Source organism: Macrotis lagotis, chromosome X (genome assembly GCF_037893015.1).
Source record: "Macrotis lagotis isolate mMagLag1 chromosome X, bilby.v1.9.chrom.fasta, whole genome shotgun sequence".
Classification (NCBI taxonomy): domain Eukaryota; kingdom Metazoa; phylum Chordata; class Mammalia; order Peramelemorphia; family Peramelidae; genus Macrotis; species Macrotis lagotis.
In genome coordinates this window covers 586514585-586540612 of record NC_133666.1, presented here as the reverse complement: position 1 = coordinate 586540612, position 26028 = coordinate 586514585, and the positions used below count along the sequence as shown (strand labels likewise).

Genomic DNA, 26028 nt, shown 5'->3' with positions numbered 1-26028 from the left:
ATGACCAATAATTAATAGTCATTAGTATTTAGAATGGGGACGAGACCTATGATTCCAGTAATATGGGAAACTCTTCTGGATGGGAAAATGGTCTCTTTAAATACAAGTTGGCACCATATCTGCAATTTATAAGCTTAGAGAATTTCCTAGAGCAGAGTCAAATACTCCAAACCACATTAAAATGTAATTGAGAAATGGTTAACACAATAAATAAAAATGAGACAAAACAATGTTAATTTGAGATTTTTTAAAATCATCAGTGCTGCCTGCAGAGACCTGATTCTATTTGAATTTGAAGATCCTGGCCTAGAGCACTTAGGCTATTTATTCATCTTCATATAGCCAGTCTGGGTTAGAGGCTGATTTGAACCCAATCCTCCTGGCTCCCAGGTTGATTCTCTATCCACCAGAAGTCTTATTTAGTCATAGTTTAGGTCTGGCCCAGTTTATTTCAAATTCTAGGTCATTTCCTTATTTTTAGCCCAATTGATCTGATGAAGAGCAAAGTGATTGGGGCAGAGTCATTCTTGAAATTCTGCAAACCTGGGAAGTCAGGAAGAAAAGGACAATGAGGAAGAAGAAACTAAAAAGTGAAGAGGAAAAGGAAGATGAGAGGAAACATCATGAATATAATAGAAAATCATTAGCAAATATAATTTGTAAGCAAGTAAATCTCTCACTCCTTCCCCTCACCAAGACAAAACAACCAGTTCCAACTGGTCATGCTTTCACCCTTGCCTTCTTCCTGCAATGTTGCGCTCGGGGTTATTTTAACCAGATTTTACCTGCATAAAAATGTTGAGGGTGAAGTAGAAATCTACCTTTTAAGCTATTTGCAAAGTGATTTGCCCAAAAATCTGAATTCCAGATAGGCATCACAGCACAGTAAAAAATAAAAAAGACAGTTCTGGATTTGGAGTCAGAGCACCTGATTTGGAATACCAAAAAGAAGAATAGTTAATTTTTATATAATACTTTAAGGTTTATAAAGTGCTTTACAAATGAAATTTCAATTAATGGTCACTTATGATCTATTTGTCTTTGGGGAAGTCACTTAACTCTTCTAGGCCTCAATTTTCTCATCTGACAAATGAAGGGGTTGGATAGGTCCATTTAAATTACAAAAGTATGAACTTCTAATTGTTAAATAGTAATATCAGCATCAAGTAGCCTAGTGAAGGAAGGCATGTCTCTTTTCTCTCTGTATCTGTCTCTCTTTAGAGTCCATTGCACACTAACCTGATGGTGGTATATTTATTTTTATTCCCTCTCTCTAGGAAATCAAAGCCATAAAAGAGGCATACCAAAGGCGTGAGTGTCATTTTCTATAAATCCTACCTAGTCTGGAGAAGAAATGGTCTTTTTCACAGTCTACCGGGGAGAGTAAATCTGGTCCCCTCTTTTTCCTTTTCTAATAGTATTCAACAGTAACCTTGAAGATGATGTCAGAGGCGACACAAGTGGAAGCTTTAAAAAGATTCTTGTGTCCTTGTTGCAGGTAAGAGAACAGAGATTTTACTCTCTTATTTTATATTGGGGTTTCTATAGGAGGCTCAGTGGATAGAGTGCTAGGTGAACTCAGAAAGACCTGAGTTCAAATCCTAATTCAAACTCTTAATGGCTGTGTGACCCTGAGCAAGTCACTTACCATCTGTTTGCCTTAATCCCCTGGAGAGAACAACAGCAAATCACTTCAGTATCTTTGCCAACAAAACCCCCTAGACAGTGTTGATGTTCTATGGTCTACAAGGTCACAAAGAGTCAGACACAACTTAAAAAACAACTACCTCTAGTCATCAAGGTTCTTTGGTGAAAATTGCAAGAAAAGAAGTATTTGAGGGATAAGGAACTTTTTAAAAAAAAAAAGGTTCAGCTAGTTAATTCCTTGGTTACAACATTTTCTTCTCTCAAATGATTTTTGGGAATCTTAAACGCAAAGGGATCTTTTGTGATTCTTCAGTTCTAGGATTTCAAATACTGAAGGCGACAATATACATAACAAATTAATAGGTAAGTCTTAAGCCTAAGACCCAGAGTTAAGTGATTTGTCCATGATTATAAGATTAGTAAATGTCAGCTGTTGAAATGATGGGCTAATCACATATTGAGAGGGAGGGATAACAAATGGATAACCACACTACCCTTTGCTGTCCACCTAATGTGAAGAGACTATACAGATGGCTCCCTGAATGGGAGATGGACTCCCTTTGGTAAACTTATGGAATGACATGGGGGAGAATTGGACAGGATGAATAGGCATGAATGAGTTATACTGAATCTTTGGAGGGAATAGTCTATTTAGGGAAATAATAGGTGGGCCCAGAACTTGCCACCTTTAATTTCAGACAAAAACCTTCCACATGGTGGCCTCCTTGAAACATTTCAGAGCAACATTTTGGAGAATGAGTTAAGGTTAAATAGCCAAGCAGGACAGAGGGCAGTAATAGAGATGAGGAAGCCATGAGCAACTCAGGGGAAGTGCCAGGAGGTGGCAAAATTGAGGGGATTAGAAAAGTGCATGGCATTGAACTTCCTTTACCAGGATTTAACCAAGGAAGGAACCAGATTCATCTATTGACTGTCAAATAAAAACTGAATCAAAAATTCTCTGACAACAACAGTCAGCTGTTCAAGGTCCCAACACAGGACTGTGGGAACACACAGTCCTCTTTACTGGACATCCAACCAAATAGACAGTCCATTGATTCACATCACATCTGATACATCATGTCCTTGCAGGCTTTATGTATTCCCTTTGTTTTATGATGGAACCCCATCCCCCCCCCAAAATGGCCCATCTCTCTGTGGTGGGACTAGCAGAAGAGAACAAGAAAGAAAAGACACAAGCTGATGCAAAGAGAAGTCAGGTCAGTCCTTCAGAAAGCCTTCCTTCCTCTCTGTGCTCTCTGACTAGAGACATTTTAAATAGAGGTTTACATTGGCAAGAGGATGGACAAATTGGTCTCCTCAAGACCCTAAGTAATGCAATGTTAAGAAACTATCCCTGAGTTCTATGAGAGAAGAGAGACAGAGACAGAGACAGACAGACAGAGAGACAGAGAGACAGAGAGACAAAGACAGACAGAGAGAAAAAGACAGAGAAACCAACAATTTTACTTAATACTTTCTATTATCATAGTGCCCAATAGATGGCAGCAAAGAGCAATAGTTGTGGCAATCCCTACAGAGATTATAAACTTCAATTAGATGGGATTTAGGATCAGACCTTCCCACCAGATCAGAGAAAATTCCCCAGTTCTCTTACTTTTTCTTTGATTTCCCAGAGTCACTCAGCAACTGTAATTGATAGAGTTTCTCTTTCTATAGGCTGACCGAGATGAAGGCGAGACTATTGATAAAGATCTAGCCGGTCAGGATGCAAAAGATTTCTATGATGTAAGTGTGAAAATGTGCCAATAATTCTCTGAATTATTTTTTCCTTTTTTTGATTTACCACTTAATATTATTCTCATTGTATGGGAGAAGTGTTTCTAATTACTTAGGAAGTAATTATATTATCTGAGAAATGAAAATGTGCTCATCTTTAAATTAAAATATGCTCATTTATGAATAGACTTTTCATTTTAAATATAGTAAATGATAATTATTCTCCATTTATATCATGCCTTTATTCACCTCTATTAGAAGTTTAAAGTTCATAAGTGAAGCATCTCAAGTCTATGAATATAATTTCTTTTAAGTGATATTTGGTATTAAAAAAACAGCACTTTCAGTCTTTTTCAAGAGGATTTTTAACAAAATGCTGATCTTTGACCTTTTAAGGCAGGGGAAGGTCGTTGGGGCACAGATGAATCAGCTTTCAATGAGATACTGGCAAAGAGAAACTACAAGCAATTGAGGGCCACTTTCCAAGCCTATCAAATTGTAAGTGACTTGGTACTACCACAATTACTTTAGCACTTATAATTGAGAATTAAGACAAAACCAGAAATCTAGAAATTGGGGGATTTTTCTTCCTTAACACTTTACAATACTATCCTTGGGGTCTTGGGGGCATAGGTCAACATAACTGTGGAGGAATAGAAGTATTACTGAGTCTGTTGTAGTTTGAGTCCTAGCTTTTATTAGATTTGTGACCCTTGCTGAGTAAATCTCATCACTGAGGTACAGATTTCACATCTAAAAAAATGAGGCTAAGGGTGCTCTTCTTACCTACACTACAGGATTATTATGAGGAAGCATTGTCAAGCATATGGAAAAATAAGCTATCACTATTATGATGATCTCAATTTCAAATGTGAATAGATGATGATTATCTCCCCAATACCCCAGAGAAGTATCCCTGAAAGGTTGTAATTTAATGAAATTGTTATAGATATAACATCTAGCATCTTCCTAGTTTAAGGTACCTCATGGTTTCAGAGAACTGGTTTTGTTGGTAAAAAGACTTGGGTTTAAATCCTGACCCTTACTGACTGTGCAATCACAAGCAAATCCCTAGCTTCTCGGTGTCCCCAGGGAACTCTCAAAGACTACAAATTACACACCTGGGTTACCCCTATCTCTATAACTGCAGGAGAATGTGCTCACATTGAAAGCAGTCTCTACTTAAGTTTAGAACTGGACAAAATCTTAGAGGTGATCTAGTCCATCAGACTCATTTCACAAATGGGGAAACTGAGACTTTAGTGAGTGGTCCAGTATTACAAGTCAAGCTAGATTTAGAATCAGAAAATTTAGAGCTGGAAGTGATTTAAAGGATTTAGTTTAACAACTTCATTTTCCAAATGACAAAACTGAGGTCTAAAAGTGAGCCTGGCAGATTCTCCAGGCAGAGTTAGAATTAATTAGGGTTAGTCTGGTCTCCAGACTTCTGTAACTCTGATTTTTCTTACCACCATTGCTATCACCACCATCACCCTTGCTACTTTTGCCAACTGGGATTTGCAAGTATTATATCATAGGAGACTAGAATCACAAACTTGGAGCTAGAAAGGACTTTGGAAATCATTTAATCCAAGCCCCTCATTTCAATGATGAAGAGCTATAGCCCACAAGGGGAAATGGCTTGACCAAGGTCACACAAGGAGCAAGCCACAGAGCTGGCATATGAACCCAAGCTAGACTCTGACTCAGTCCAGTGCTCTTTCTGTCCCACAATGGATTTTTTTCACATTGAACTTTTAATTTTATTTAAAGTTCCTTCATTTCTATTATCTCCTTTAATCCTTTTAATTACTCTGTGAGGTAGAGGGGAAAGGTATTATTGTCCTCATTTGATAAATTAGGAATTTTTTTTAAAATTAGGACCATCTGTAACTTATCAGGACCACACAGCAAGTGCCTGAAAGTGGATGAAAACTTCAAGATTCTCCAGCCTGAGTTCTCTCTTTAGCTTTTATTAGTCCTTTCATAATACCAGTCAATCTGGGGAGGGGAAGGAAGGAAGGAAGGAAGAAGAAAGGAAGGAAGGAAGGAAGGAAGGAAGGAAGGAAGGAAGGAAGGAAGGAAGGAAGGAAGGAAGGAAGGAAGGAAGGAAGGAAAAGAGGGAGGGAAGGAAGAAGAAAAGGGAAATTTAGACAGTTTTGGAAAGGGACAAGAAAAAAACAATTTTTTATTATTTATTAATTCATTTGTTCTACCCTGTTTAAATGCCAAGGGTTTTTAGATAAGCTTTTTCATTCCTTATGTGGTTTATTTATTTGATTATTTGCTTTGTTCATGATTATTAAATTTATAACAAAAATTTTTTTAGAAAATCATACTTTGGACCCTACAATTAAAACAATACAGCAATGTATGTTGATTTCCTTTATGAATCAAATTCAAATTAGCCCATATTCTTAGATGCAAAAAAACCCTTCAATTGGTTCTATTTTCATCTTTATCATTTTTAAAAAATTATCAGTACCTAGGGGCAGCTAGGTGGCTCAGTGGATAAAGTACCAGCCCTGGAGTCAGGAGTACCTGGGTTCAAATCCAGCCTCAGGCACTTAATAATTACCTAGCTGTGCGGCCTTAGGCAAGCCTCTTAACCCCACTTGCCTTGCAAAAACCTAAAAAAAATTATCAATACCTCTTCCCCTTGTTCTGTAAATCTTGCAATGACCTTGGCATCTTGCTTTTGTCACTTACTGTACATATCCTGCAGTATAAATCATACCAATGTAGGGCAGAATAATAGAAAGAGTGATGGATTTGTATTCCCAAGATCTAGGTACAAGATGCCATCAGTAGCTTTGTGGCAAAGGACAAGTCATTTAGTACCTCAGTTTCCTCATCTATAAAAAATGAAGGTGGCATTAATATTTGATACTTTCTTGATTTTTCTGCAGTATTGGACACTGCTGACCACTCTTTTCTCCTGTAAGCTCTCTATGGGTATTTCTGGCACCATTCCACTCCTGTTTTCTATTTTGACCCTTCCTTCTGCCTATTTTCCTGGGTTACCCCTATCTCTATAACTGCATGTACTGCCCAAGGCTCTGTTCTGAGACCTTTTCTCTGCTCTCTTTGCTTTTTCCTAGCTATCTCATTAGCTCCCATGGGTTCAGCAATCATTTCTCTAGAAATTATTCCTAGAATATTTCCAGCATACTAATAATTATTTCATCAGATCTCCTGACCCACATCACTGCCTATTGATCATTTTAAAGTGATGACCCATGCTCTTAAACTTACCATATTCAATAGAAAACTCATTTTGGTCCCCTCCCCCAAGCCCACCTCTTCTTTTGAATTTCCCTATTTCTGTCAAGGGCACTACCATCCTTCCAAATTCACAATCACAGTATCATCCTTGACTCCCTCACATATTCATTCTGCCAAATTTTATCAATTCTACCTCCACAACCTCTCTTTACCTCCTCCCTACTTACAGTCACCACCTCAGTTCAGCCTCTCATCACCTCCAACCTACTCTATTATAAAGGCTTCCTAATTAGTTTCCCTTCCAAGATATCCTCCACCTCCTGCAGAAGCAATATTTCTAGGACACAGGCCTTTAGGAAAGTCACTCACCCAATTCTGTAATTTTCTAGGGCCCCTAGAATCATATGAAGTTCTTCTTTTTGGCCTTCATGAACTTTAACAAACTGGTTTCAGTCTATCTTTTCAAACTTCTTACATATTACTCACCAGTCAAACTGACCTCCTTGCTTTATCTCACATATGATATATTATCTCCAATCACAACCAATAAAACATTTATCAAAGGTCAGTTATGTGCCAGACACCATGCTGAATATTGTGGATATAAAGATAAAAGAAGACAACTGCTGCCCTCAAGGTGCTTACATTATAAAAGGGGAAATACATCTATCTATCTATCATCTATCTATTTATCTATCTATCTGCCTATATCTATATCCTTATCTCTATATCTGTCTATCATCTATCTATATTATCTACCTATCTATATATATATATGTATATATGTATATATATATATACATATATATATATATATATATATATATATATATATATATATCAAACATAAACAAAAAAAGATCCAAAGAAACCTTAGAGGGAAAGACTTCAGCAGCTCTGGGGAATAGAAAGGTTTCATGCAAAAGATAGCCCTTGAGCTGAGTCTTGAAGAAAGTTAAAGACTTGGAGAGGTAAAGATGGAGAAGGCCAGGAGCCCAAGACAAAAGCATGGACATGGAAGATGGAGCATCTCTCTTCTGTGTCTTTGCACAGGCTGGTACCATACCTAGGATGCTCTCTCCTCACTCCCTCTTCTTAGACCCCTTTAAAAACTTCCTTCAAAACTCATTTCAAGGGGCAGCTACATGGCACAGTGAATAGATTCAGGAAGACCTGAGTTCAAATGTGACCTCAGACACTTAATAATTACCAAGTTGTGTGACCTTGGGCAAGTCACTTAATCTCATTACCTTGCAAAAACCTAAAAAAAAATCACTTCAAGTGCTATCCTTGGTCTCTCCAGCTGCCTGTACCTCCTTCCTAAAATTGTTGTTGTTGTTGTTCAGTGGTATCTGATCCTTCATGACCCATATGGGGTTTTCTTGACAAAGATCCTGCAGGTGGTTTTCCATTTCCTTCTCCAGATCATTTTTTTTATGAGAAAACTGAGGTTCATAGGGTTAAGTGACTTGCCTAACTGGTAAGTGTCTGAGGACAGATTTGAACTTAGGTTTTCTTAATTCCAAGTTCAGTATTCTTTTGTATGTATTTGAATTTACCTGTTTGGGTGCATGTTGTTTCCATTGATAAAATTAAAAGCTTCAGAGGAAGAGTTTTGTTTTATCTTTGTATCCCTAGTATCCCACAATGCTTGATATTAGTGCTTAATAAATGATTATTAATGATGGACAATAGACAGATGGACAGATGGACAGAAGGATAGATAGATGGATAGATAGATAGACAGACAGACAGACAGATAGAATAGCATAGATGATACAGAGATGGATAGATGGATAGAGAGATGGATAAAGAGATGGAAATAAAGATGGATACTTAGATGGATGAACTCATGCACAAAATGATTAGGAGGAAAGTCTTTTATAAAATTCAGAAACATTAATTTGTATTCTCATTGCCTCTAAATCACATATTCTGGGGTGCATAAGTCAACCTGGAGATGCAGAATGGTGTCATGGAGAGCAGCCTGCCTTGGAGTCAGGAAAAAATTATAGGTCTGGGTCAAAAAAGAAAAATGAGCTTCATGGTTAAAATATTCCCCCCAACTGGGGTCAGTAATTTAATTTAAGGGATTTTTACAGAGTGGTTTTTCTGCATGGGTGGGAAACCCCAAGTAACTAGGTATAAAAAAGAAAACAAAAGCCTACTAGCAATCTTTGTTTTGGCAAAAAGTGTCCATTATTCAAAAAGGGGAAGAGAGACAAAATATGAAATGTTATCAAACTAAGTGCTGAGACACAGGCACAGCCAATTGGAGCACTTGGACAAGGAATATTGGACCCCCAAAGCCTTCCAAAGCTAGAGAAGGGCTGAGAGAGCCCTTGACAAGAATCTTTAGTGGATTCAAGGGTTCTGGGGAGATAGTATCTCCCATATCATCTTCTAATCAAGTCTCCAGTACTATAACTGGAGTCAATTTGGGAGAGGGGAGAAGGGGAATAAGCTTTTATATGGCATCTACTTCCCATCAGAGAAGTGCTAAGTGATTTTTACAAATAGTATCTCATTTGATTCTCACAACAACCCTGGGAGATAGATGCTCTTATTATCCCCATTTTTACAGTTAAGAAAAATGAGGCAAACAGAGGTTTAAGTGACTTACCCAGGGTCACCCAGCTGGTAACAAACTTCAACTTCCTCTCAGTCCAGCAATCTACCCATTATGCCATTATTCTTACTAGCTGATGAACAACTTAATTTTGTGGTCTTTACACATACTATTTTTAGGGGTTCTGAATTTGACGTTTCTTTGACATAGAGAACTCCCAGTGTGAAAACTCCCTCCACAAATATGTAGCACCATCTATAATTTATAGGCCTAGAGACTCACCTGGGACAAAGGGAAAAGGTGTTTTGCTCATGGTCACAGAACTAATATGTATCAGAAAGGCAACTTGAACCTAGTTCTTGGGATTATATAGTGCAGGATGATAGATTTAAAGTTAGAAGGTAGCTTAGAGAGAACTGATTGATGACTCAGTGGAAAGAGGACCTAGATTCAGGAATATCCTGGAGTCAGGAATTTGGAATTCAAATCCAACTTCAGACATATACACATATACTAGCTATGTGAGCCTGGACAAGTCATTTGAAGTCTGCCTCGGTTTCCTCAACTGTAAAATGGGAGTAATAATAGGATTCCCCTTAACTTAGGACCTGGCCAAGAGTAGGCACTATATACATGCTTATATCCTTAAAAGTCATAAAGTCCCATTGATCTCATTTTACAGATGAGGAAGTTAAGAACTAACAAGATAAGTGATGTGCCCAAGGTTATACAACTAGTTACTCTCCAAGACTGAATTAGAGCTTAGGTCTTCCTGATTGGAAGCCAAACTTCCATGACTCTGCACCATATCCCTCTCCCTTCATCAAGTCATTGTTTCCTGTAGGGTATTTTATATTTATGTATGAATGTTACAAACATACTACATAAAGCCCACTGGTGTTTATCCTAAGACCCCAGTTATTTATAGAGTCTAATACAGTTATTCATCAAGTTCAGTGTTATATACTTTCTTCCCAAGGAATGGCTTTCAATATTTCTGATTTCCAAATATGTTCCACCAAACGCAGAACAAAATTTGCCTTTCCCTTTATTTGCCTGCCCTGTGCTTGGCCCAGGCAGTATTTGTGTTAAGCTAATCACAATTTACACTAAACTTCAGAGTCTATAAATATTTGAATAGAATCCTAATGTGTAATGTAGTGCTGCAGGAAGATACCCTGGCCAATGAAGACTGTAGAATGGTTTGGACGTTCACCAGACTCAAGAAAGGGAGGCAGCCTTGGCTCAGTGGATGAAAGGCTGCCCCTGACATTAGAAAGATCTGGTTTCAGATCTTGCCTTGGAGGCATGCTGGCTGTGTGACCTTGAGCAAGTAATGTGACCTCTCTGTGCTCCTAGAATTCTTTAAGACCCTACATTGTGGGTCTGCCCCAGTGAAAGACATGTCTATATTGAAATTCCACCCACAGAAGAAATACCAAATCTGGATAGGGGAAAAAAATGAGAAAGGGGTCATGTTAGCTATGATCTCTTTTCTCAGTGATCTGTTCTAACCCTGCCCTATCCTTACCCTATTCCTGAGGAAGAAAAGGTTTTTGGTAGACCTTAAAGTACTCAAATTTACTTCAGTTTGCTGGCTACTAGCCCACATATATAGAGCTTTTAAAAGTCTTCAGAATGTTTAGTCTACACTATCTCATGTTACCCTCACCCAGCCTAGGAGATGGGTCCTTGGAGTATTGTTCTGCTCACTTTGCAGTTGAGGAGACTGAGGCAAGATTAAGTGCAAAAGTGTGTTAGTAAATTTTTTAACCATTGTCAGAAAAATGTATGCAAGACACATTTTTATGTTTAATCCATATTCTTTATACTTAATCAGCAAATAATCATGTCAGATACTTAAAAATAATAATCCTTCTCCTACTGAGTCTCCTTTTTCTTATATCACAGCCATCTGGCTACATCCATCAACATTCTTTCTCCTTATACTTCTAGAGTTGAACCCTCTCTTGTAACAAAGAAAAGCAGTTCAGCAAAAACAATCAATATATGACTGAGTCTGACAAGGCATGCAACATTCTGCCATAATAGCCCTCCTCCTCTCTGATGATAAATATTTCATTCTCTTTTCTCCAGAGCCATTTTTTTTGCTATTTGCTCAATCATCAATTACTTTTAGGGATATTTTATTTACATTGTTGTAGTCATTTTGTATGCTATTCTTTTGGTTCTGCTGATTTTACTCTGCATCGGTTCATGCAACCTTCTGAAGTTTCTCTGAATTCCTCAATCTCTATCATTTCTTACTGCACTCTAATATTCAATCACTTTCACATATGTGATTTCTTTTATCATTTATCCAGTCCCTTGATCCCAAAAAAAGGTACTGCTAAAAATGATTTCGTACATATTGCAACCTTTTTTTTGTCTTTAAATTCCTTTGGCTACGTACTCATGAGTGGGATAGCTGAGACATAATGCATGACCAACTTAGTCACTTTGTTTAAATAATTCCAAATTATCATCCAGAGCATTTGAAGCAATTTACAGCCCTGCCAACGATGAATTAGTGAATCTATATTTACATAGTTCCTCCAAAATGGATTGTTTCCATTTTGTGTCATCTTTATCAATTTGTAAAGTGTAATCTTTCAAAGGATTCGTGGTTCATCCCCTCTTTACCATCCTGGTCAGCCTCCAGACATGTTTTAATATAACATCATATTTTCAGAAATGTCATACATTGTGGTGTACATGATGGTGCACATGTGCTCTGATCATAACAGAATATAGTAGAATTGCCACTTCCCTTGATTCAGATATTATATTTCTATTTAAGAGTCCTAAATTCACACATTTTAAAGCTAAATCTTCCTAGTAATAGCCCCTCTTGACTTAAAACTTAGATGCTTCACAGACACCTGTTATATATTTCTGTTATTTCTCCATTTGTGTTCTTCAATTGTTGAACCAAATTTTGTCTCAGATTTTGCTATTTATCTTGATATAAATCCAATCTTTGTGCCTTATAGATGAAGAAACTGAGGCACAGGAAACTAAATTGACTTTGTAAGGGCAAAATCCATTAGGACTCATATTTTGAACTAAATTCTCAGCAACAAGAGACTTGGCAAGGAACAACACGGACAGGGTCAAACTAAACTGCTGAGTCTCAATCTGCCAGGGCTCAGTGACTGCTATTAGCCAGGAGGTTAGCACCCTCTTTGCAAAAACAAAACTTCTAATAACAACGGCATTTTGATTTTATCTTTAGTTAATCGGCAAGGATATCGAAGAGGCCATTGAAGAAGAAACATCTGGAGACTTGAAGAAGGCCTATTTAACTCTAGGTAACATCAAGTTGGAAGAGTCCCCCCACCACTAACATAATTGTTATTTAACAGCACATGTCTGAAACCTACTAATTTAATTGAATCATAATGGATTTATTAGTGAGACCAAAGGTAATGATAAATGGAATCCAAGCAATAAGCTACAAATAGATCAAGGGATACTGCACTCTATTTTGTTTCCCTTAGCATTTTGAAAGAAAAAGAGCTCTCTTTGAAAAAAAATCTACTGTGAGAAGGGGGAGGGGAGCCCTGATTTATAAACTTGCCAGGAAAACACCAGGGTACTCACTCTCCACTCTTTGCCGATAGGCAGGAAATAGCAGAGATGGGACAAGAGGAGCTTGCCTTGGCAGAAGCCCTTTTTTGCAAGACCTACTAGAGTGAAGGCATTGTCCATTGTCCACCATCCAACAGTAGAGAGTCCAGGGCACCATACCAAAGGGAACTAAAAGGAATATTCCCAGAAGAAGGAGGATAATATGAAAAAAATTAAAAAACAACCCTGGAAGTTAAAAAATGTTCTCAAATTGCCAAACATTTCTTTTTTTCCCAAAAATAATAGCAGTAATTGATTGTTTCATCCACACCAGTTTTGCATTCAGATTAGTGGAACCTCTGCCATGATCTGTGTTGGCATGAATGTCCCTAGTGTTACTCATGACTCATTCTGAATAAACACATAAGCTCTTGCACAAAGACTGTGCTTTGGGCTTAAAGAAGGATTCTTCAAATAGGATCTGGGGTTCTTCATGACCTAACAAACCCTTCCTCCCTCACCAGAAACCTTCACTTATTCCTAAACATTTGACATCATTGTTTCAGATTTCTATACTAGAAGAGAAAAATGAAGACTTGGGCTCCCAAATGGCAGCAAAATTGATGATTAATAACTAACACTTGTTTAATACTTTAAGATTTACAAAGTACTTTATATGAAGCTGCTTGATAGCACAGGACTGGATCTGGAGTCAGAAAGATCTGAATTCAAATCTAGCCTCAGACACTTATTATTAGCTTTGTGACCCTAGGCTAGTCACTTTACCCCCTTTGCCTTAGTTTCCTCATCTGTATAATAAACTGGAGAAAGAAAAGGAAAACCACTCCAGGGACCTTTACCAAGAAAACTCCAATTGGTATCATGAAGAGGCAGATATAGCTGAATAATAACTATCCAAGGGAAAACTTGAAATAAGAGCCCCCCCAACTTCAAGCTCACTTCAAGTTCATGCTTCCTCCAAGTATTAAAAAAAAATTTCCCCCAGAAGAAACAATAAAAATCTGTGTAGCTATAGGTCTTTATTCATTCTTAGTAGATATCTGATTGAAGGAGTTACAGTGGTGAAGTATTCTAGCTTACTACTGTGAGGTATAACAATGGCTCCCAGACATTGGCAATCTTGTTGACTGATGCCCTTCCTCCTTTCTAATCCCTCCAACTTCTGAAAGCTGAGGAGCCATTGAAGAGATTTGCACCCTAGCCAACTGACTCTTCCTTTTACTTTCTGCAAAATCAAATTATTTACAGAGCCTGGAAAGTCTTTCTTATCAAGACTACTGAGTCCCTACTGTCATTGACCATAATGAGAACCTATTTGAAGAAAATTCTCTTTAAAAAAAGAGCACATGGGGCGGCTAGGTGGCGCAGTGGATAAAGCACCAGCCCTTGGAGTCAGGAGTACCTGTGTTCAAATCTGATCTCAGACACTTAATAATTACCTAGCTGTGTGGCCTTGGGCAAGCCACTTAACCCCCTTTGCCTTGCAAAAGCCTTAAAAAAAAGAGCACATTTCTTCAAATAGCTGGAGGAAGAAGAAATGCAAGAAGAAATAACTAAGTAAATATGGAGTATAGATTTCCACTGTGTGAAAATTAGTGGGGGCCATTGACTTAAATTGTTTGATCCTCTTAGAACCTCAGATATAGCAGCCCCCAAATCAGTCACCCTCAATTCTGGCTTCTTATTTCCCCCCCAGAATCAATATTTTTTTTTTCAAGAAAGGATCAAGAACTCATCTTTAATTGGTGGAAAAAGGTGGAATTGGACTATGTATTTTACTTTTACCATGGAAACTTCTGCAGCCCATAGTCTACCCCACAGTCTCGCAACAAAGAATTCAGGGGAGGAAATAGTTTTCTATCCTCATTCTGCCCCTTTTAAAGTCATAGGAAAACCTAACTGGCCATCTTTCTCTCAGATTGCTAAGTGTGGATAATCTATGAAGCTAGTCTTAGAAGCAAGATTCTCCTTTTGTAGAGGTGACACAGTTTGGTAATACTCTGTCCTGGTCAGACTACATTGTGAGCATTTAATTAGATATTCAGTCATTTTGGAATGCCACTTTAGGACTACTAATAAGATGAAGAAGAGTACAGGGAGAAGAAAAAGTAGAATGATAAAAACAACTTGATAATCATATTTCTAGAAGATTTAGGTGAAGGTATCTGAAGGTGTTAAACTGGAGAAAGGAAAAACACAGGGTTAATATAATGATTTTGTCATTGCTGTTCAATCATTTTTGAGTTGTGTCATACTTTTCAGGTTCCCATTTGGGATTTTCTTGGTAAGGAGATACTGGAAATAGTTTGTCATTTCCTTCTCCAGTTCAGTTTACAGATGAAGAAACTGAGTGCAAACAGGACTAAGTGACTTTCCCAGTGTCACATAAACTAGTTAGTGTCAGAGGCTAGCTTTGGAACTCATAAACATGAGTCTTTCCTGATTTTCTTCCCCCTTTTTGAAGAACTAGGCAAGTGGAAGACCCAGAGATCAAAATTGGGGCCAATGGATAAAAGTAGCAGAGGGATAGATTCAATCTTGAAAAAAAGGAAAAAAAAAAAAACTTCTCAACAGTTAAAAACTATCCAAAATTTTAATGAGTTGCCCCTAGTGAGGAGGGATTTCCTCCCCCCTGGAGGCCTTGTAATAAAATTTGGATAGCCACTAAAGAGAAGGGTACCTTATTCTGGTAGTTCTGAGACTGGGCCTATGATTTTCCCATACAACTCTGAGATTCTGGGATTCAGTTGGAAAAGTTCAACAAGGACAACTTTAAGATGAACAAACAGAAAAAAAGATAAATTGGCCTGAATACCAAAGGAATGAGAATAGAGAAATCATGTGGTGGAATCTTAGCAAAGTAATGCTGTGTCCATTCTAAAGAAAAGCACTTGTTGGAAGATGGTAGAAAAGAATGATATCTACTAAGCATTGGACAAATTTGTTCACAAAAGTCCATTTCTGAGCACCACAAATTACAAAGAAACTTGGAGAAGATTCAGAGAAAAACCATAACAGATGATCTAAGAATTAGAAAATAAGGCCTAAAAGGAAAAAATAAGGAATATTGTTCAGCTTATGAAGCAAAGACTGCAGACAATTTATTTGTATCCAAGAATATGAACTTTTAATGTATTTGAGAAGGTTCTTATGTACTCATCATGATTTCCATCTGGAACACAACTGCAGCCTAAGAGATATAACTTACGTGTACTGCCATACTCCAAAGAGCTGTGATTTCATCAGAGAAGATAGTCCCTCTAATGAAACAGATCACAACCCCTCTATGTCTTTGTTTCGGTTTATTTGGGGTTTTTTTTCCAATTTTTTTGTTTTGTTTTTTAGATTTTTCTAAGGCAATGGGTTTAAGTGACTTGTCCAAGGTTACACAGCTAGGCAATTATTAAGTGTCTGAGGCCAAATTTGAACTCAGGTCCTCTGGACTTCAAAGCTAGTGCTCTATCCACTGTGCCACCTAGCTGCCCCCCCCCCCCATGTCCTTAATAAGCTATCTTCAAAAATTCATTCTAAGAGAATTCATAAAACCCTTACCATGTGATAGGCATTGAGCAAAAATCTCTGCCCTAGAGAAAAAGAAATAACCATATCCAAATACACGGGAGAGTTAATGGTGCAATGGATACAGCACTTAGTTTGGAATACGGAAGACTTATGTTCCTGCCTTTAAATCTGGCCTCAGACACTTAATAGCTAAGGGACTCTGGACCAGTCATTTAACTCTATTTGCTTCAGTTTCCTCTTCTGTAAAATGAGTCAGAGAAGGAATGAATTCTTGCCAAGAAAATTCCAAAATGAGGTCAACTGAAATGACTGAACAACATTAGCATCACATAAACATAAGATAATTTCAGGGGGAAATGTTGGCAATTAGGATAGGGGTTCTATGAGGAGGAGATTAGGGCAATCTTCATGGAGCGGAACCTCCAAGGAAGATAGGGGAGAATAAAAGATGTAATTCAGGCAAGACGGAACAAATTGTACAAAGGCAAGGAAGTGGGTAATGGAACGTTTTGTCCAGAAAATAGGAAATGGATCAGTTTGGCCAGAATCAAGAGTACAAGACAGGGAGTTATATGCCATCAGACCTCAAAGGCAAACCAGTACCAGATTATGCAGGGCTTTAAATGTCAAGAAGATTATCTTTTGTCCTATACAGATTGCCTATGGAAGATAGAGAGACTAAACAGGAGAACAGTGATGGAGGGGTCAGAACTTGAGGGAAGTGGGGTAGGGGCAGTGGCCACATGATTAGAGAAAGAAGATGGACATAAGGAATGCTGTGGAAATAGAACTGACAATACTTATCATCTGATCAGATATAGGAGCAAGGGTGCTTGCTTGGTGGTGTCTGACTATGTGACCCCATTTGGGGTTTTCTTGGCAAAGATACTGGAGTGCTTTGTCATTTCCTTCTCCAACTCATTTTACAGATGATGAAAACTGAGGCAAACAAGATGAAGTGTCTTGCCCCAGAGTCACCACAACTAATAAATATCTGAGGGCAGATTTGAACTCATAAAGATGAGTCTTCCTGGCATTCAATCCACTGTGCTACTTAGTTGTTAAGAGGAGGAGCGAGGAAGAGGTGAATAGTCAATGATGACTGAGATAGTGGGTCTTGATGACAGGTGCTCTTAACAGAAATAAGGAAGCTCATAAGAGAGGGACATTTGGAGGTAAGAAATATGTGATGTTTTTAGATATGTTGAGTTTAAGATGCTGACAAGACACAAGTGATTTTTTCTATGACTGAAAAAAAAAATTCATCGATTGGTAATCTGTTCTCTGTTTATGGACTTCCCTGGCCTTACCTAGTGTAGTCCTTCAGACAAACAGGGGTGCAGTTCATTGAAGGAGCCTTTTTCAAATTGGTAGGATCTGCCAAAGTATGTGCTTAGCTACCATTGCCTCTGGGAGCTTAGGGCTATCTACATTCCAGGAAGAGGTAGCCTTCTCTGATATGAAGACTTTGGTGGAGAACTCAGACTATGAAGAATTGTTTTCTGACCATGAAGTCTTTTCCACTCTGATCTAAAAGACCAAGGCTGGTTTTATGAAATCTCCTTCCCCTTCAGGTCACTCAAAAAAAAAAAAAAACAAAGGTCACCATTGATTGAATGGGAGGCCCTTGTTTCAACAGGACCTTCTTCAGATCCCACTTCTGACAAGTTAGAATTAACCCCTCCTCCCCGCAATCACCACCACCACCCAAGCAGTGATTCAAAAGCAGTTGTGTTGCCTGGCAACTTCCTTTGACAACCCAACTCTTTTCCAGTTGCTTCAACTTTTTGAGTAAGCTTGTGGGTCTAAAAAATGGCTCATTTTTTCATTTCCCTTGGTCTTGCCCAGTGAAATGTGCCCAAGATTGTCAAGGCTACTTTGCTGAATGCCTGTACAAATCCATGAAGGGAGCTGGGACTGATGAAGGGACTTTAATCCGAATCATTGTAACCAGGGCTGAGGTAAGTAAGAAAGCAGACCTTCTTTTAAGGAGGCAGTCTATGACTTTTAACATAAGCATCATCAAAACAAGTTTTATGTTATTTTTTAATTTGTTTGTTTCTATGGGAAAGGTAGTGTGTGAGGGGTTATAACAGAAAAAGTAAAGTGAGATAGAAGTCCTTGCCTGAGGTAGTGCAGTGAATAGAGTGCCGAACTTGGAATCTGGACATCCAGAATTCAAATCGTACCATAGCCCCTTGCTATCTATGGTGACCCTGGTAAAGTCACTTAACTTCAATCTGCCTCAGTTTCTTCATCTGCAAAAATGGGGTAATGAAGCTTCTCAGAATTGTTGTGAGGATAAAATAAATTAATATTTGTAAAGTATTCTGCAAACTTTAAAGAGCTATATAAAAACTAGTTAATTATTTTGTTATTATTATTATTATTATCTATCATTTTCACACATATTTCCTATGGTAATCATTTCTATACCTTATTTTATATTTGGTACAAAAAATAGGAAATGGACCTGTTATTTCAATTGTATGGAATTTTCTATACAAGAAATTCTCTCTCCTAAGACCAGTTGGAATTTTCTCTGAAATTTAGAAAAACTTGAAATGATTTGTTGAGGAACCAGCCAATATGTGTAAGAGGGAAAATTTGAAGAGAACATCTCTTTGACCCCACTTCTTTCTTTTCTTTCTTCTTCCTCTTCTTCTTCTTCTTCTTCCTCTTCTTCTTCTTCTTCTCCCCTCCTCCTCCCCCTCCCCCTCCCCTTTATGAAAAAGACAAAAACCTAAAACATTGCTTCTATTTTTGTGACACACAATTAAAAGGAATTCAAGTTCAAGCAAGTACAGGTATCTGTTGCTCCTGAGGGTGGTGACAAAAGTACAGGTGTCCTTGTTTCCACCACAGGCAAGGTCAGATAGGAACCCAGGAGGGGTGTCATAGCAGAGGGGCAGCACTATGTCACCTACCTCCCAGCCTTAGTCTCTTTCCGCTGCTCAGAGCCTGCAGCCTTTCCTGTGGTAATCTGCAGACATACTGGTGGGCAAAAGAATGAAGATATGGAAAAGACAATTAGCCTTAGGAGCTTAGGACTAGGAGTCAAATTTCATAGCCCATGCTCTAAGACCATGTTTTTCAAATAGTATTTGTCAGGTCTGCAAAGTAGTAGATGTGGGTGGAATGCAAAGAAAACCTTTGTATCACTAGATAAGCCCATGGCTGCCAGCCCATCTCCATCTTGAAACTAACCTAATTGGAATATTTACCTTAGGGGAGAGTAGGTTCCCATCTTACAGGATCTTCAAACAATGACTACATGATCCTTTGTTGGAAACAGATGTGGATTGGTCCAAATAGTTCCAACTCTAAAATTCTGTCATTCTGCGATAATTTACTGTCTCTGTAATTTATACACAGTCTATGTGTTTAGTAAATATGGAGAAGCACTGAAGCTTAGTAAATATCATTCACATCACTGAAAATTGGCTTATTAATACAAAATAATGAACCTAACAATATGTATAAATACTTGCCATTTCTGCCTTGGCAGAGCAACATCTAAAATAAACAACCATCCATTTATATCAGTTTGTTTTTACCACATATAGTTTTATTTTAGTTCCATTTATGCATATGCCAATTGTCAAAGGATCTAGAATTTCCCCCATTTTCAGAAACTGCAGTTGTGAATTCTAAAAAATGCAGAGCAGAGCCACACCAGTTATGTTCAAGTCCTATGGAATTTACACAGACCCAGAAGTAATGTGAATAAGGCCCCAGTTGAAACTCAGGTCTTTCAGATTCTAAAGCCTTGTGCTCTACCCTACTACTACTCCAAGGTGTCTCTATTATCCATTATGCATAGTTAGATAAAATAGGAAAGTTTGAAAAGAGTAGAAAGCAAAATTTGAAAACAAGACTAATAATGAAAAATATCTTTAAACCTCCTCTGAGCACCAGATCCCAAATACAGAAGAAACACAACAGTGATAAGCACCAACTTGTGTTTCTTTCTCTTAATCTTGAGTATGATACAGTACCCATTTCTTAAATCATTTCAGCAAAATTACAGACAAGTGAATTTTGAAACAAAATTTTATTTTTTAAAAAGTGAAAATGGAATCAATCCTCTATAAGTAAATGGGAAAATCAACTTTAGAATGGCACATCTTATAGGGTATTGCCTCAAATGCTGGGTAATATTATTAGAAGCAAAATAAGTTAGATTTGAGGAGACAAGATTTTTTTTTAGTTTTTGCAAGGCAATGGGGTTTAGTGACTTGCTGCACAGCTAGGTAATTATTAAGTGTCTGAGGCCAGATTTGAACTCAGATACTCCTGACACCAGGGCCGGTGCTTCTATTCCACTGTGCCACCTAGCTGCCCCTAAGATTCTCTTCTTAATTAGCTCTATATTATTTGGTTTCTTTTGTAGTAGATAGTGGAAAATATGAAGACCTGATATGCTAGGATCCATGGGGTCTCAGAGAGTTGGACAGAACTGAACAACTACAACAACAAAAAGAGATTATTTTAAGAGACTGCAAGACTTTGTTCAAAACAAAATTTCCTTAAAAATGTGAAGAGTCTTACAGGAAGTATACACTGTGGAGTCACTTTGAGATAGCTTCTTTGGGCCTTTCCCATCCTGGAACAATAGCATTAACCTTGCTAAGGCAGGTGGATTAGTTATTTGCTATTTGGGAAAGTTTCTTAAGGTCTATAGGAAAGAAGTTATTTTTTTTAAATTTTTTTTTTATTTAAGGCAATTGGATTAAGTTACTTGTCAAAGGTCGCATAACTAAGGCTATTATTATGTACCTGAGGTTGTATTTGAACTCAGGTCCTCCTGATTCTAGACCCCATGCTCTGTCCACTGTGCCACCTAGCTGCCCCCAATAGAAGTTCTATTAAAGGCAGCATTTCATTTTTAACTGTAATAGGATAAATCTTGTAGGGGATGTAAAAGGGGGTTAAAAAAAGGAATACTTAGGAATTTACATAAATTGTCTCTCAAAAAGCTGTCAAAAGAGGGGAGTAATTTTGATCCACAGGCTTTTGACAAATAATATAAAACATCTGGTACCAGATTTAAATAGAAATTAGCAACAAGAAAGTTATGTCTTCTTTATTTCTATTCTTGGAATGATTCTTCCCTCTCCTCCTCTTTTATCATTTTCCCCTCTCTTTCCCTGTCTCTTTTCTCTCTTTTTTCTTTTTTTTCCTGTTTTCTTTTTTTCGCTCTCTCCATTTCTTTTTCTTCCCCTCCTTCTTTCCTTTTCTTTTTTTTCTTTCTTCTTGCATCTCTTTTCTTTCCTCCTTTCAGGGACTTGACTTCCCAGAAACAAAGAGCCATTCATTAAACTCCTTTCCTAAGTATAATTGATGTTCAGTGGGATAATGTTTGTCCATTTTTGAAGAAGACCACAACATCAGGGAGATGATTCCATGACAAGTACATGAACTGTATCTGAGGGAGGGGGCTGTGCTAAGTCAACAGCCTCACACTTTCTCCTCCAGAGCCATCTAGATCCAGTGACCAGATATGAATCAGGATGACTGGAAATGGTCCTGGATGAGAGGCAATCAGGGTTAGGTGATTTGCCCAAGATCACATTGCTCATCAGTCAAGTGTGTGAGGCTGGATTCAAACTTCTGTCCTTCTGACTCCAAGGCTAGTGCTCTAACCACTGTGCCACCTAGCTGCCTTTCATTCAATGGAATGCATCTTATGAGTAATAATGGAAGGTTACAACTTAATCCAATGGGATTGGGAGAGCAGAGCTCACTGGAAGGACAATATTGACTAATATTGGGACATCATTCTAACTCTCTAGGCTTCAAATAATAAATAAAATAAAATGATGGGGATCTTTAACATTCCTCCCAGTTGTAATCAAATAGAAAGAGAAACCCATGAACATTGTCAATCAAGAAAATGGAGTGATGAAATATGTTCAGAACATTTTCATGAGGATCATAGGAAATACAGTGGTAGGAGTATACCATTTGCAAGTGTGACCCAAGGACTTCTCTGGATCCTCAAAACCATTTCAGGAGGTCTGTGAGTTCAAAACTATTTTTACAACAGCACTGACTTTTTAATTTTTAATTCAATAAATATGAACAAATCCAATCCATTTAACTAAAAATTTTTGTAGGATCCTCAATAGTTTTTAGGAATATAAAGGAGTCCTGAGATTAGAAGGTTTGAGAAACACTGCAGTAGCGCACTAGAGCATCTGGAAATATTGAATAATGAAAGCACAATAAATGCAATATCTGCATGGGAAACCTCAACCCCCAGGATTTCATTCTGCCACAGCACAGCATAGCACAGCACAGCAGATAATCAATTCTTGACATATCTTACTACTACTCTAATCTTTCTAAATTTAATTTGAGAGAGTAACATGAAGTTATATTCATTCCAGCCCCAATTCTAAGCAGTAAGAAGGAATCAATCTGTCTCTGTTGGTAAAGGTCAAAATCAAGGGAATCTTAAGAGGCAATCATCATGTCATCGAGGAATTTGTTACAGATAACAAGAGAAATTCTGGTCAGAATCAAACTGATGTCCTAAACTTGAAGATAATTTATTTTGAAGAGTTTACAAAAGTGACATCACTCACAGCCATGAATTGAGACCCTAGAAAGGAAATGGGTTCAAGAAAAAGGGGTTCTCAAGAATAAATCACTATAATTAATTATATATATAATTATATAATTAATAAAATCTATAAAAAATTAATTCTGATGTGAAGAAAGAAGGTGGGTAAGATATCCAAAGAAGCTGGTGTGCTTGAACAAGTCATTGACCAAGTTTAGTTTTTAAGTAACATGTAAAGGCAGAATTTTTGTAGTGGATTTAGGTTGTCTTCAAAGTTAGGAAAATCTGGATTCATCTCTCATCTCTTAATTCGCCCTGGTTCTGTGACTCTGAGCCAGTCTTTCAGCGTCTCAGGTTGCTAAAGCAATTCTCTAAGATTCTAAATGACCAAGCAGATGCCAATCTGCCAATCTTCATCGATAGACTTTCCTCACTTGGAATTCTCTATACCAATGACATAGTTTCAGTCAAAAATTGAAAAAAGAGAAAAAAGAAGAAAAAAGTCAGAGCAAGTAAATGAAGATGAGTATGAAATGTGGCAAAGTTCTGAGAGGTGTTAGAAAGGATGTGGTCTGGTTGAGGTTCACAATAAATTCTAACAATAATAGAAAGGACTTCTTTAAGTAATATTGGGATAAAGAGGAAAAAGTCAAGTAATACCTAGGAACGCCAAAGGAAAAGGATAATGAAAAACAAACATTCAACTATTTTTTTCCTACCAAAATTTTCAATTTTTCCTACCAAGATTGAGCTCTCAATCAAAGTGTTAATATGAGAAGTGAATTTGTCCTCAGTTGATTTGATAGCAGTTTCATGCTGCTGGCCCTGGGAACCAAAGCATCTCTCTGTCTCTTTCTCAACTCTTTGTGTCTCTATCTTTCTCTCTGTCTCTGATTCCCTGTCCTTATCTCTGACTGGCTATCTCTGCTCTCTGTCTCTCTCCCTCTCCCTCTCTCCCTCCCCTCCTTCCAAACCTGTGCAGGAAGGGGAGAAGACAAGTTACTCGAGCCCCCAGTTTCTGAGTCTCAAGGCAGGAGATCACGTTTAAACTGAAAGAGATCCTGACTAAAGGCTGCTTCTGGATCAAAGGGGAGCTGATTCCTTCCAGCCCTGCCAAGACAGCCAAGCACCTGTCTTCTCTCCTAACAGGTCGATCTCCAAGCAATAAAAGAAAAGTTCCAAGAGAAGTACCAAAAATCTCTCTCCGACATGGTTCGCTCGGACACGTCCGGGGACTTCAGGAAGCTGCTCTTGGCTCTCCTACACTGAGCCTAGTCTGAAGCAGCAAGAACACAGGGAACAGCCACCTTTATCACTTTCCGCAACCTGAGACAGGCAGGGGAGGCCGAGGAGCAGCCGAGTCTCTTCCCCGAGCCCAGTTTGCCGCAGCCGGGCCAGCGGGCTTAGGGGAGGGGGTCCTCCTAAACCGGCTCCTGTAATTAATCCTCAACGAAACGCCCCAACATAAATAGTCTCTGCTTTTCCTTCTCTCTCTCTCTCTCTCTCCCCCTTTTTTTTCCTCCTTAAACATGTCACAAAATGTTTACAGAGTTCCACAGCAGAGTGCAAAACCAGAAGCTAATGAGAAGCGATGTGTTTATAATAAAAATGTATATACATTCACAAAGTCGTTTGTGTTTTAGAGGGGTGGGATTCGGATCGGATTGAATGTTTATTGTCTACGTGGATTTGACAGTAAGCAGATTCATTTCTTTTCTTTCTGCTTATACTCCTCTCTCGGTGGAGGAAGGAGAAGGGATCTGGATCTGTAATTTGTCTCTCATCGGCTCATTCACAAGAGAAACTTATCAAAACTCTCTCAACTAATGCAAATCAGTAACTTCCTTCTAACTTAAGAGATTCACCTTGGACACTATGGAGTGACAGGCCCTTGGGCTCATAACTAATACATGTCAAAGCTAAGACTTGAACTCACATGCTCTCAATCTAAGGCAAGCCCTCTATCTACTTTCACTCCGCTAGACTTTACACAAACTTATCGGAACTAATTCAATCAGCTGCATATACAGCCTACACAGACATGAGCTCTGCAACCTTAGCCAAGTTATCTTCTCTGTGATACAAAGGGTATGAGTCAAATGATCCCCAAGGTCCTACAATATGTATGTATGTATGTATGTATACTTTGTGTATAAAGTATGCACATATATACATGTATATAGATCCATATATAACCACACGTGTATATAAACATATGTATATATGATGTGTGTGTATAAATGTATAAGCATATATGTATTTCAACCAGACTGGAATTTAGGGGGTATAAGCAGTTTTCTAGTGAGGACTTCCCTCCACTAATGCAGAATGCATTTTCTTTGAATCTCAGAGTTATCTGGGAAGATAAGTGATCCAATAACCTCCTCAGGGTCACAAAGTCAGTATAAGGCAAAAGCTCTACTTTAACCTGATGTCCCTTGCATGGAGGTCAATTTTCTATTGGTTATATCATGTTACTTCTCATCTATCAGGAGATTTTTTAGATGAGGAAACTCCCTCTCCTGATGCAGATCCCCACATTCTCAGCAACATGAGTCTACAAGATTTACCTAGAGCATTAAGAAGTTAAGCAACTCGTCCAGGTCACAAAGAAAGTTTCTGTTAGTCACAAACCTCAAATCTAAGTCTTCCTGGCTCCAGAGGTCTTTTCTAACTTCTCTAACTACTATTATAATAATAGCTAATATTATATAATATTTTTTGCTTTACAAAGTGCTTTATCTATGTTAGCTCATTTGATTCTCACAACAGCCCTGTGAGGTAGGAATTGTTACTATTCCCATTTCATAGATGATGAAATTATCTGAAGGAAATGCCCAAGTTCATACAGCACATAAGTATCTGAGGTAGAATTTGAATTCAGGCTTTCTGATACCAAGTCCAGTACTCTATCCACTGTGTCACCTAGTTGCACTGACTCTCTTCATCTATATAAATATACACACATTGTTTTTAAACTTAATAATTCATAAAAAAACTCATAGAGTTGTGAGAGCATTAACATTCACCATTTATAAATGAAGTCCAGAGAAGTGACTTGCCTACAGTCAACAACCAACAAATGTAAGGACAGATTTTCCTGGTTCCAAGCTCAATGAATTTCTTCTAACATTGTATAACTCTGCAATGTCAAATTGCTCCAAAA

The 26028-nt window shown here is 38.0% G+C and overlaps 1 protein-coding gene across 1 annotated transcript in view; it reads left to right on the top strand.

The window, feature by feature from the left end:
* Positions 1-24315, top strand: part of LOC141499383 (annexin A13-like) — a 29724-nt gene extending 5409 nt beyond the window's left edge. Inside the window, exons 4-10 of the mRNA XM_074202126.1 lie at positions 1278-1311; positions 1419-1498; positions 3328-3396; positions 3784-3885; positions 12417-12492; positions 18143-18255; positions 24012-24315. Of these exons, the coding sequence (XP_074058227.1) occupies positions 1278-1311; positions 1419-1498; positions 3328-3396; positions 3784-3885; positions 12417-12492; positions 18143-18255; positions 24012-24131 (594 nt within the window). The 3' untranslated portion in view covers positions 24132-24315. The remainder of the gene's footprint in view (positions 1-1277; positions 1312-1418; positions 1499-3327; positions 3397-3783; positions 3886-12416; positions 12493-18142; positions 18256-24011) is intronic.
* Positions 24316-26028: the final 1713 nt, after the last annotated feature.